Raw genomic sequence first — 13,819 nt, 5'->3', positions numbered from 1 at the left:
ATTTTTGAAATAAGTTTTCAATTTCTTGCTCTTCTTCTTCTTCTGGCACCCCTATGACTTTGACATTGGCAGGTTTAAAGTTGTCCCAGAGGTTCCTAAGCATCTCCTCAGTATTCTGAATTCTTGTTTCTTCATTCTGTTCTGGTCGAATGTTTATTTCTTCCTTGTGTTCCAAACCGTTGATTTGAGTCCAGGTTTCCTTCCCTTCACTGTTGGTGCCCTGTATAATTTTCTTTATTTCACTTTGCATAGCCTTCGCTTCTTCCTTTAATTTGTGACAATACTCAGTCATTTTTGTGAGCATCCTTATTACCAGTGTTTTGAACTGTGCAACTGATAGGTTGGCTCTCTCCTTGTCACTTACTTTTTTCTAGAGTTTTGATGTGTTCTTTCATCTGGGCCATATTTATTTTTCTTGGTGCACCTGTTACATTGTAAGGGGCAGAGCCTTACAATGTATGTGCCAGAGCGGGGCAACCCACATCTCTGCATTGTGGTGCTGTATGTGAGGGAGGGGTCAGAAAGGGAACAATGCCACTTGCTTGGCTCACCACCCCCTTTCAGTTACTTCCCTTGCTTTTCACAAGTGAATTGAGCCCTTTCATGTGCTGCAGTGGCACAGATTCACAGGTTGTTGGGCTGGTGTATGTTCTTGGGCTCCATGGGCCCCTCTAGCAGACTCTCCTGTGACACCAGCAGGTTCTCCCATCACCACAACCCCAAGAGATTTTTATAGCCAGAGGTTTTGAAGCTTTCTTGTCCCAGGTGGAACCCTGGGTTGCGAGGAACAACTCACTCCCCAGTTGTTCCTCCCAGCTTATCCACACACGAATGTGGGACCTCCTGTCCTGCCAGCTGCTGCCTCACACACCCACCACCTTGCTGGGTGTCCTCTCCACCCAAGCTGCGCATCTCCACTCCTCCCACAAGTCTGGGTGAATGTTCCTTCTTTAACTCTTTGGTTGTCGGACTTCCATACAGTTCAATTTTCTGGCAGTTCTGGTTGTTTTTTCCTTTTTAAATTGGTGGTTATCCTTCCTTTGGTTGGGCAAGGAAGTGAAGCATATCTACCTACACCTCCATCTTGTCCAGAAGTTCAAAATATTATTTTTTATTTAATATATGTGTCTTTTCCCCAATAGCCATTAAGTTGTTAGAACATAAATGACTATTGTGTTGCTTGAACCTAACTACTTAATAACTCGTATATATTTCTCTTGGCCTAGAGGTGCCATAAAACTCATTGAGACACTTTAAATATATTGTATTAGTGGAAAATTTGAGATATAGCAAGGCTAACAGATCAGGAATAGAAATGGTCTCTGAGGGGTCCAGAGGTTGGACATAGGGGACAAAGACTTTGAAGTAACCACTGAAAGAAATAAAAGACATATTTATGTTTAAAGAATGAAAGGAAAGTATTATAGTAATTATTCCTTAACTAGATAATATCAATAGGCATTATCAATATAAATTGATAATACAAATTATGAGGCCCTAGCCAGGTGCCAAGGTTTGGGTTCAGTCCCTAGTCAGGGCACATCGATGTCTGTCTGTCTCTCGGTCTCTCTCTCTCTCTCATCAACAAATAAAAAAATATTTTAAAAACACCAAGTGGAAATTCTAGTGTTGAAAAGTACAGTAATTGATATAAATTTTTAGAAGATTATTTATTTATTTATTTATTTATTTATTTATTTATTTATTTTAGAAAGAGAGGAAGGGAGGGAGAGAGAGAGGTAGAGAAACAGTGATGTGAGAGAGAAACATCGATCAGCTGCCTTTCGTATGCGTTCCAAGCAGAGACCGAACCCGCAACCCAGGCATGTGCCCTGAGCAGGAATTGAACCAGCAATGATTCACTTTGTGGATCGATGCCCAACCAAGTGGGCTATACCAGTCAGGGCTGAAATAACTGTAGTGGAGGGACTCAACAGCAGATTCATGATGGCAAGAAAGAAGTATAAATGAACTTGAAGATAGGTCAATACAGATTATCCAATCTGAAAAATAGAAAAAAAAGAAAGAAGAAAAGGGGACAGAGCCTCAGAGAACTGTGGAACACCATCAAGCACACTAACAAACATAATGGAAATCTCAGAGGTACAGGTAAGGGGAACAGGAGAGAAAAATATTTGAAGAAATAAGAGCCTAAGGTTTCCCCAAATTGGTTGAAAGACACACATTTATGGATAGCAGAAGCTTAGCACACACCAAACGAGATAAAGAACTCACATGTGGCACCTATGGTCAACCTTCAGAAAACCAAAGAAAAAGAAAAATCCTGAAAGCAGCCAGAGGAAAAAAAAATGACATATTAAAACCAGAGTTTATGCCCAGGCTGGTGTGTCTCAGTGGACTGAGTGCTGGACTGGGAACCAAAGGTTTGTCAGTTTGATTCCCAGTCAGGGCACATGCCTGGGTTGCAAGCCAGGTCTCTGGCTGGAGGCATGCAAGAGGCAACCGATTGAGATATCTCTCATACACTGATGTTTCTCTCCCTCTCTTTCTCGCTTCCCTTCCCCTTTCCCTAAAAATGAAACAAACAAACAAATAAAAAAATAAATATTTAAAAAATGATAGAGTTCATTATGATTTGAATGTCTCTGTCTTTCTCATTAGAAAACATAGAGGCCACGACACAGTGAAAAGTCATCTTTAACACGCTGAAAAAAATACTCTATGAACCCAGAACTGGTGTGACCTTAACTCCAAGTAGGTTGGAAAGAGTGGAGCTGTTTTTGTAATCTCAAGAGAACCACTGAGAAACAAAGAAAAGAGATGTATAGCTAAAATGCAGTTGAAAAATAAAAATGTCATTTTATGCATTTAAGTTTTATGGGTATAAAACTTTAAATCTCCAAGAGAAAGTGAGTAAGGGAGAAGAGCAATTAATAACAGGTTCAAACACAAATAAGTACTTAATTAGGAACTCTAAATACAGATGAATCAATAATTGCATTAAAAGTTAAGAGCCTAAACACTCACAATAAAAAGTCAAAGACAATCAGAAAGTATTAAGAAGCAGTCCCTGCTGTATGCTGTCTACAAGAGACTCCCCAAATATGAAGACCCAGGAGGGTTGACAGTGAATGGATGGAAAGTGATCCACCATACAAATAATAGGCATGAGAAAACTGGAGTGGCTATGTCAACAGAATAAAAACAAAGAGTATGGCCAAGTGTAAAGAGGAGTGTTTTATAACAGTGAAAAGGGCAAGTTATCAGGAAGACTTAGTACTCATAAGTGTGTATGTGCCTAGCAACGCTGCCTCAAAATACATGAGAAAAAATTGACGGAAATGAAGTGAGAAATAGACAAGCCATGATTATAGCTGGAGATTTTAACATCCAAGTTTTAGTAATTGAACAAACAACTAGACAAAAGGTCAGCAAAGACCATAAACACCATAAACTATAATCACATAAAAAAGACTTAGGTTTATTCACCGACAGACCATACACTAGTTTGTAAAACAAATCTCAATAAGTTAGGACTGAAATCATGCAGAGCATGCTTCTGATCAAACGGAATTAAATGAGTAGTCAAGTACAAGGGTCAGACACACAGCAGTCCCCAGGTGCTTCATCCTCTTTCAGCACCACCGTCAGTGGCTCCCAGGCCTGCTCGCACCAGCCCCAGGGGGACAATGAGGGAGGGAAGTCTGGGGGCCTCCTACTGAGTTATTGCTCCCCGGCATCATGCTAGGTGTACCAGTTTGCTAGGGCTGCTGGAACTAAGTACAACTAAGTGGCTCAAACAACAGAAATGTGCTGTCTCAGTTCTGGCAGCTACCAGTCACAGATCAAGCTTCTGGTGGCTTGCTGGCAATCCTGGTGTTGACAAACATCACCTTGATCTTTCCCTCCATCTTCACGTGTCACTATCTGTGTATGTGTGTGACTTCCTGCAAATTTCTCCTTTTCGTAAGGACATCAGACATGTTGGGTTAGGGACCCACCATTCTGTATGACCTCGTCTTAACTAATTGCAACTGTAATGACCCTGTTAACAAATAAGTCTACATGTGAGGCACTGTAGGTTAGGACTTCCACGTGTGAGCACTTGGGGAACACAATTTAACCCACACCATGAGTATCCCTTACCCAGTTCTCTCTGGGAGATCTCTGCGAATTGTCCCACCCTGTTCCAGAGTCGGCCTTCGGCTGGCCTCACTTCACGTATCCCTCGACTGTAGCCCCAGTGGCTGTATCCATACTCCTCCACTTGACTGTGCTTAGGGAGTCTCTGGTCCATGCTTAGTCCCTTCCTCTGTCTTTCAGTCACACCTCAGAGACTGTGTTTGTTTGCATCTGCCTGTTTTATTTCTTTTGGCTCATCCTCTTCCCAAATTCTCCTGATACCTATTTCCGGATGGGCTGATGATCCCATTCGGCCATCACGTCTCCACTACACACTGGTGGCATGCTGACTGCTCCATGGGCATGTACGAATACACGTGGGAGTCCGCACTCCAGGTGCTGTGGAGAGGGATCTGCTTATCCAGCTTTTTCTGAGTCACCATGGTTCAAATACCCTGTTTCTCTGGCCTGACTTTTCTCTTGCCTCATCAGCTCCCCGTTCTGCTTCTATCCCTTGATTCTGCTGCTCAGATCAGTGACCCAGAGGTGAATAAACAAACCACATGCTGGATTTCATCATGACCCTTTTACAGGCCGCCCTAGGGACTGCGGGTGGTTGATGTGGTGTTGCAAGTTCCTAGAAGGGAATTGCCGTCTTTCTCATCCTTGCCAGGGTGGGATTTGGTATTCTAGGTGCCAGACTGGTGCTTGGGTCAATTGAAGTTTTGATCCGTGCCCAGGTAATCTAAACCTTGCTAACTAAGTTAGAATACAGGCTCAGGCTCCCCAAGGAGGTAAGCTGATGTTAATCAGAGCTTAGCTGCCTTGTGTTGCCTTGTTGAGTCCTACCGAGCTTCTGTTGTACATTAGGCTGACCTGAGGTGAAAGTTCTACTAGTTAATTAGCATTTAGGGACAGGGCTATAGGCTTTGGGGCCTCCTCAATGTGAGCTTGGGTCATTTGTCTTGGCCTGGACCTATTTGTGTGTCTTAGAATGAAGCTGTGACTCACACTGGGCTCAGGACAAAGACCATAGCCTGTGACCAATCAATCACTTGGGTGTCCCAAACAGACTTTGACCCTCGTCTATGGAGCACTCTATGCTGTATGCCATAAGGACCCCTAGGGTGGCCCCTCATGAAAGGTCCTTCTTTAGGAAACTAAGGGGGTGGGAGAGACAAAGCAACTGCATTTAGCTGCTGAGCTCTGTGCTTCTAGGAACAGACTACCCACCAGGACCCATATATACTCCTGCTGCTTCGCTGGCTGTCCATGCTATGTTATGGCAGAACGTTTGAAATAAAACTACCACTTTGATATAATACCTTAACTGTCCCAAGGAGTGCAATGAATGTTTTTCCTTATAACCATGGGGATCAGAATCTTGTGGCAGGATAGGCATGGGCAGCAGCAGCAGAGAAATACACGTATTAGGCTCCTGTTAAGCAGTCCACTCTCAGAAGTACTGATCTCAGTATCTGAAGTTGTTTCTCTCTCTCTCCCTCTTTCTATCTCTCTCTCTCTCTCCTCCTCACATGTTTAAACCTACATCATCCCTCAACAAAACACACCCAAATCTGCAGCCACACATTTTCTCTCATTCCAATACCCTTAAATCTTTGATTCTTCTCTCTCCAGAACCTAAACTTCACAACTTTAGGGTCCCATCTCACTCTGAGACCCAAAATCACAAGCTCAGAGGATCACACATGCAAATACTCCAGAATCTTCCCTTCTTCAATTTGTCTATTGTCCCCCCAAGTCAACAGCCATGGCAAGACACCACACAAGGAGCCACAGATTCAGTCTTGGGCCCACGCCCTGTTATTCCCCCAAGGAGGACCTGCCTCCTCTTAGGTTGGCAGCATCCCAAGCTATACAGTGGAGCACAGCGGGGAGTGTAGTTGGAACGTGACATGAGACAGTTACATAATCAGAAACAAAATCCACCCCTCCGTCCCAGGAAGTATAAAGGCAAAGTATCCCAGCCATCACCATCTCACTGTCACTCTCAGTGCCACCATGCTGGCCTCAGGGCTGCTCCTGGTGGCTTTGCTGGCCTGCCTCACTATAATGATCTTGATGTCTGTCTGGCAACAAAGGAAGCTCTGGGGAAAGCTGCCTCCTGGCCCACCTGCATTGCCCTTCATCGGCAACTACCTGCAGCTGAACACAGAGCAGATGTACAACTCCCTCATGAAGGTGTCAGGAGGCAGGGAGATGGGTGGTAGGGTGGGGCTGGGGCCCTCTGCAGTCTGGCTGGGATTTGGTGGCAGGGGATTGGAAAGGGTGGACTGAAATCTTAGGAACGGGGCGTTTTGAAAGTTTAGTGTCAGGGTCCTAGCCAGGAAAGACCAGCTCTTGGGATGTCCAGTCCCTTGACTATCAGAACTTGGGCAAAATGCATGCCACTCTGTGAGGGCTGGGTACAGAGCCAGTTGAGACTTGAGGCTGCGTGCACTCACCGCTCCCGCCCCTCTCCATCAGATCAGCCAGCGCTACGGTCCTGTGTTCACGGTCCACTTGGGCCCCCGGCGTGTTGTGGTGCTGTGTGGCCACGAGGCTGTGAAGGAGGCTCTGGTGGACCAGGCGGACGAATTCAGTGGGCGAGGCGAGCAGGCCACCTTCAACTGGCTCACCAAAGGCTATGGTGAGATGGATCCTGTGTGGGGGCAATGTGGTCAAGCAGACTAATGGCCTCTATTTCCCCAGCGTTCTTCTGCCAACTGACCCAGCCACTCAGGGCTGTATCACAGCCCTTCCTCTCCATCCCTGTCTCTATCACTGTTTATCCCTGTGACCCCTCCGACCTTTCTCAGTGTGTCTGCATCTCCCTGCTTCTCTCTGCCCCATCTCCCAGCTCTCTCAGTACACGTCTCTTTTCTCTGTATCTCCTAGAAGCCCTGGGTTTTTGCTTTGGAGAGCTGGTCCTGTATCCACATGTTCCTTCTTGTCTATTCTCCTTCTCATTTTTTATGCTTCTCCATGATTCTATCTCCATCTTCCTGCCTCTCTTTTTTTCTGTCCTAGAAACTCACATTATGTGTTTCAAGATCCTCATACCTCCGTTTCTTTGTAATAATCTCTTGACTCCAGACCTTCTCTGTTCCTCCGTGTATATTTTTCGTCATTCCCCACCTCAGTTTTAGAATCCTTCTCAATTTTTACTTCCACCTCCCAGATCTCCGGAGATCTCACTTTCCCACTTCCCTCCACTCTCGCTCTCTCTCTACCCGTCAGTGTCTCTGCATCGCACTGTTTCCATGGGCAACCATCTTTCACCTTTCCTTCTGATTTCCTTCCAACTTGGTCTCTGTCTCTTTTGGTATTTCTCTGTTGCCATTCTCTACCTGTCTCTCTCTCTCTGCCCACCCCTGTCAGGCCCCGCCCCTCTCTAAGCCCACTCCCGACTCCTACCCTCCCTCACCAGGCGTGGCTTTCGCAAATGGGGAGCGCGCCAAGCAGCTCCGGCGCTTCTCCATCACAACGCTGCGGGACTTCGGAGTGGGCAAGCGGGGCATCGAAGAGCGAATCCAGGAGGAGGCAGGCTTCCTCCTCCAGGCCTTTCGGGACACAGGCGGTGAGCCGGAGACCCCAGGGGACAGAGGAAGAAAACGCCCTGCATGGACAGGCGCTTTCTCACCTCGGAAGGGAACTGGGTTGGGGGACGGTGTGCCTCGAATTCACAGACTGGCATCAGATCACCAAGTTCACTCCCCCAAATCGCTTCTCACTCACCGACCCCACACCACCTCCCAGGCGCCTTCATAGACCCCACCTTCTTCCTGAGCCGAACTGTCTCCAATGTCATCAGCTCCATTGTCTTTGGGGACCGCTTTGACTATGAGGACAAAGAGTTCCTGTCACTGCTGCGCATGATGCTGGGAAGCTTCCAGTTCACAGCTACATCTACAGGGCAGGTAACCAGTCCCACCCTGGCTCATCGCTGACCCCCCCCACCCCCCCCCCCCAGCCACAACCAACCAACTGCTTTCCCACATGGACTCAGGTGCCCCAAATCCTATCCTGTTCTAGACAGGGTCCGCTCAAATCCAGTCTTCTCCCTTGCACAACCCAACCCAGAAGAGGTGCCCCAAACCCATTCTCCAATACCTGGCTATCTCAGCTATACTTCCCCTGCAAAAACAGAAAGGCAATGAAGGGAAGAAGGAAAAAAGGAAGAAAAGGAGGGAGGAAGGAATTCTAGATATGTATCCCAACCCAACTGACCTAAATTCTAGGACAAGGGACTTCACACTTAATTCACATGAACACTTAGATATGTACTCCATCCAACCCCAGGTAAATACCTAAACATCAGGACAGGTGCCTTTAAACCAGTGCCTCCCTTGCCCTAGGACAAGTCCCACTCCCATTTGATGATGTCCATCAACACGTGTCCTTCCTTTTCCTGCCCTTCTCCATGCCCCTCCCTCAGCTCTATGAGATGTTCTACTCAGTGATGAAACACCTGCCAGGGCCACAGCAACAGGCATTTAAGGAGCTTCAGGGGCTGGAGGACTTTATAGCCAAGAAGGTGGAGCAGAACCAACGCACGCTGGATCCCAACTCCCCGCGGGACTTTATTGACTCCTTCCTCATCCGCATGCAGGAGGTACATGTCAGCAGCCAGTGCTGAGAGGTCCAAAGCCAAGCAGAGAGAAGTCACAGTGCAGGTGGGAGAGAAAGAGGCCCACTCATTTTGCCCATTACATCACAATAATCCCCACAACTCCATGAAAAAACCATCACTGCTCTCTCTACTGAGCCCTGAGCCCTCAGCCATGGGCTGGAATTGTGTGTGCAAATCATAAGCACAATCACATCTATAACACTGTCATGCAACAGGCACTGTTTTAACAACTTTAAGGTTTTCACCTATGTAACACTCACACCAGTTGTTGTAGAGACTCTAATGTGATCTCGATTTTAGGAATGAGGAAACTGAGACCCAGAGGGTATAAGTGCCATGCCTGAGGCCACACAGTGAGGAAGCAGTGGAACCTACCTCAAACCCTGGTCTCTCAGACTCTAAGGCTGGTGCTTTTGGCCACCATGCTCTTACCTTTCATTCCCTGGTTATCAGGTAACCTGTGTGGACAGGTGACCTGGTTTTACCATGTGACATCTCAGGGTCCCCACTCCTAGCTGGATGTCAGTCTCCATTCTGTGAAGAAAGGAGACGGGGCTTTATGGAGTCTGAAGTTCAACGTGAGAGGATCAAAGGGTGGATTCTCCCTCATAAGTTGCAAGGTTTTTTGGGAAAGAATAGAGTACAGCTGCTTAAATATCTGTCTGTGTTTCAGAAAATATCTCTTCAACTCTCTGTGAGGCAATCTATCATGATCTGTCTACCTCTCTTTCTCATTTTCTGTCTGTGTCTACCCATCCCTTTCTACATATTTCTACAATTAAAAAGTGGCAACTCAGCTGGTAATTAAAGGACAGAAAGTCAGCTGGGTAAAGAGTGTTAGAAGAGCATCGGGGCAGAGACAGCAGCCTGGGAAAAGGCCTGACACAACTAGGGTCCTTCTTCCCACCTTTGGAATCTGAGAGCACTGGTGAGTTGGCTAGGCCTGAAGCTGTCCCTCCCTGCAGGAACAGAAGAACCCCAACACAGAGTTCTACTTGAAGAACCTGGTAATGACCACACTGAACCTTTTCTTTGCGGGCACCGAGACGGTCAGCACAACCCTGCGTTATGGCTTCCTCCTGCTCATGAAGCACCCAGATGTGGCAGGTAAGGCTGGACGGTGCAAGGAAGCAAAGGCCACAGACTCTCATAATTCCTCTGAGCCCACTGTACCTCCTCACCCCTCAAATCCCTGGGCCCTCAAATACATCCTGCTAACCAGACACTAGGTCATGACATTCAGCTAAAACAATCTGAAGTGCTTAGTAAATAGTTCGTGTGCTGAGCCCACCAAGGGCCCACTACCGGCCCCTCCAGACCATTCCCCAAGTCTTCTTCCTCCCAGCTTCCCCCAGGATTCTGGCACAACCAGGTTATCAGGACCCAGTGCCAACAATGTCTATGGACAACCTGTTTTGAATGATCTGTGTCCGTGACACACACTAAGTCATGCCTGTCATATATCCAGCTGTATAGATTTGGATTATCTTCCCTGCCCAGAGACCCCTAGGTCCCTAAACATATTCTCCCCTATCCCCAGCCAAGGTCCATGAAGAGATTGACCGGGTGATTGGCAAGAACCGGCAGCCCAAGTTCGAAGACCGAGCCAAGATGCCCTACACAGAGGCAGTAATCCACGAGATCCAAAGATTTGGAGACATGATCCCCATGGGCCTGGCCCGTAGAGTCACCAAGGACACCAAGTTTCGGAACTTCCTGCTCCCCAAGGTATTACTCTACAAGTAACCTCAAGGACATGTATTCTCAGGGACCTCAAACCTGCTCCCTGAGACCACCACCCCACACTCCTTACAGGCTTCCCATTGCCTGTCTGACTCCCTCAACTGTAGACTTCCTCAATCACATGTCCCTTCAACTTTCCCCCTCAGAGGCACCTGAATCCCGTTTGTACCTAAGACCTCTTCCCTTAAGTCTTAGGTACATATGAACTCCATGTCCCCCAAATTTTGTGTCGTGGAGACATTATCCTCACTTCCCCAGGCTTGCCTATCTCTGGGACATGACTCTTATGGCCCCCAAACATTCTGCCTTGAGATACTTGACCCCATGTCCCCCAAACTTCCTACCCCAAGGAAGATCCCAACTCCCATGCCTCCATTCTCCTCACCTAGGCACCCAAATACCCCCTCTAACTCCATGAGCTATCAGCACACACTTTCCCCTCCTGCTTATCAAAATCCCTCCCACCTCCCCACCAGGGCACCGAAGTGTTTCCGATGCTGGGCTCCGTGCTGAGGGACCCCAAGTTTTTCTCCAACCCTCTTGATTTCAACCCTCAGCACTTCCTAGATGAGAAGGGGCAGTTTAAGAAGAATGATGCTTTTGTGCCCTTCTCCATAGGTAAGAGACCACCGTGTGATGCCAAGCCACCAGTCACACCAAAAGGGGCCCCTTCATCCCAGTTCCCCTCTCTGAGGTGCAGCCTAGTATCTTTCTCCAGCTTGGAAGTCTTTCTTATGATCTACCCTGCAGCCAACCAACTGCAAACCTCATAACTACCAACTACCTAAGCCCAGGCAGAAAGAAAGGGATGATTGTACCCATTTCAGACATGAGAAAAGTCAAGGCCCAGAGTGACTCAGAGGCTTCTCCAAGGTGACTTAAATTCTTCAAATTCCTAAGAAGGAGATGGCAGCACAGTAGCCATATTAGTGTGTTTCTGAGGAAGGGTCATGTAAATTCCTATTGCTACATCCTGATTTGACTCATCCCCATGCCATGTACAAGGGAAACTTGAGGTTAAGGGAGGTTATGGGACTTCTCTGAAAGTCTCTCAGGCCTTGACATTCAGTCCCCTCCTCCCCGGGAGGATGCAGCCTGGATGGGGAGAGGAGAGAGGTGGCCAAGAGAGTGGGCCTCACCTCCTCCCACCCTGTCTTTTCAGGAAAGCGGTACTGTTTTGGAGAAGGCCTGGCTAGAATGGAGCTCTTTCTCTTCCTCAGCACCATCATGCAGAACTTCCACTTCAAGTCCCCGCAGCCACCCCAGGACATCAATGTGTCCCCCAAACATGTGGGCTTTGCCACCATCCCTCCTAACTACACCATGAGCTTCCTGCCCCGCTGAGCTAGACCTGCCACTTCCCCTACAAATGTACAGGGCTAGTGGGAGAGCAAACTGGGGAGGGGTGTGGCCTGGGTGGGGCTAGAAGTAGGGGCGGGGTTAAGAATGCTAGGCAATGGGCTGGAGGAAAGGAAGGTGCAAGGTGGATAGGAGAGGAAGAAAAAACTGATGGGCTGTCTGTTCACCTTGCTGGAGAGAGAGCTTTCAGAGCTGGGATGAAAGGAAGGGAAACTTTACGCAGTACTATAAATGACAATAATAACAGCTAGTATCTATTGACATGTACTCTGTGTCAGCTCTATGCTCAAATCATGACACACTCGCTGCCCTTGATAGTCACAAACCTATGAAACGGCAACTGTGTGTATGCCCATGTTATGAGAGATACAGCTGATGCTCAGCAAGGCTCTCTCTGAGATCTGACAGAACACAATAAATGCTCAGCAGTTCCTTGAACTCAGATCTGCGCAGGGATGGCTACCCTTAGCCTATTGAACTTTGGGTAGGTTCTTAAAAGGCACCTCTTCCTCGAGTAAGAAACAACAACTTAGTGTAGTATTATAGGACATAAACGGCTCTGTCCAAGGATTTTCCCAGAGTCCTGGCAGGCAGCCAACCTGCTTCCACACATTCGCCTATGCTCTTGCTCATTCGTGCACATTTTATATGCCAGGGCAGAGTTGTCAGAGAAGGCTCACCGTGTGAGCCAGGTGATGGAGTCTAAGATATTGGGCTCCTGCTAGTGGCTCTGTGTGGAGGAGGGCTCGGAAAAGGAACATGGCTGCTGTCTGCAGTTCTGTCTGGGAAGAAACTCTCCCCCAGTTCTTGTCCTGTTGCCAGACACTTCAGTTCTGCCTCATATATCACTGGTGCCCTTCAAGGTGCTGTCCCCATGGTGGAGCCTGGAAGGAGTGAGTCTGAGTAAGTCCGTGTCTGCGGCCCTCCCACAGGAGAAGCCTGAATACCTCACTGACCCAAGCCCCACCGGTTTTTACAGCCAGAAGTTATGTGGACTTAGCTCCTGGCACTGGAACCCTGGGCTGGCTGGTCTGGTGTGGGACTGGGATGCCTCACTCCTGAGATGTCACCCCAATTTATATCCACCACATATGGGAATGGGACCAGCCCCATTCCATATCTCCCTGTCTCTGCCCTTCCGCCCTTCCTATCCATCTGTATGAAGGTTGTTTCTTTAATTTCTTAGTTGTCAGACTTCCATACAGCTCACGTTTTCTGATGGTTGTGAGTGATAGTTGTTCTGTAGTTTAGCTGAACTTTTGCTGTGGTTGTGTGATGAGGAGAGCCATGTTTCCCTACCTGTCCATCTTTACCAGAAGCTGGAAAACAGAATGTTATTATTCTTGTTTGTTTGCTTTAAATTATTGCATTGTATTTATTAGTTTTTAGAGAGAGGGGAAGGGAAGAGAAAAGAGAGAGACACACTGATGTGAGAGAGAAACACTGATCGGTTACCTCTGGAATGCCCCCCACTGGGGAATTGGTCCACAACCCAAGCCTGTGCCTGTGACTGGGAATTGAACCTGCAAACTTTTGGTCAAAGGTTGGCTTCAATCCACTGAGCCACACTCACCAGGGCAAAACAAAATATCATTATTTGAAAGACAGAAACAAAAGCTGGGTTAGTTTCGTTACCTTCCAGAAATACTCAATGTGATGATGTTCCTCTGAATCAGGCTCATTCTCTCAGACCTGTCTACACTTTCCAAATCACCTGCGTGTTTCATGCTTGAAAGTGGGAGCGTTCAGAAAATACGGCACACGGGGAACTCCAACATTAGTACAGGTAAAAGGTGAGTTTACAATCACAACTATGTTCAAAGGTTAATTTTCTAGAAATTCCTGTTAGTTGATCAAAAGCACAAAGGAACAGAAGGAAAGTTTTGATGAGGAAGTTAAACCATGCATTTCAGTAAGTTCTTCTGGTCACAGAACACAGGGTGAGCCGCAGGTTGGAGAAGCCAGTTGGAGTAGCCCCTGCAACTCTTGTGACACGGTGGG

At 47.4% G+C, this 13,819-nt stretch overlaps 1 protein-coding gene across 1 annotated transcript; it reads left to right on the top strand.

The window, feature by feature from the left end:
• Positions 1-6,059: 6,059 nt before the first annotated feature.
• On the top strand, positions 6,060-12,260 carry LOC128779601 (cytochrome P450 2A13). Its single transcript, XM_053914729.2, has 9 exons — positions 6,060-6,285; positions 6,571-6,733; positions 7,514-7,663; positions 7,843-8,003; positions 8,522-8,698; positions 9,682-9,823; positions 10,257-10,444; positions 10,936-11,077; positions 11,622-12,260. The coding sequence occupies exons 1-9, from the start codon at positions 6,106-6,108 to the stop codon at positions 11,801-11,803; spliced, it is 1,485 nt and encodes a 494-aa protein (XP_053770704.1). The 5' UTR covers positions 6,060-6,105; the 3' UTR covers positions 11,804-12,260.
• Positions 12,261-13,819: the final 1,559 nt, after the last annotated feature.

The sequence above is a fragment of the Desmodus rotundus genome, chromosome 12 (assembly GCF_022682495.2).
Source record: "Desmodus rotundus isolate HL8 chromosome 12, HLdesRot8A.1, whole genome shotgun sequence".
NCBI lineage: Eukaryota > Metazoa > Chordata > Mammalia > Chiroptera > Phyllostomidae > Desmodus > Desmodus rotundus.
Note: the sequence above shows the minus strand (reverse complement) of the source record. Positions and strands in the feature narration are given on the sequence as shown.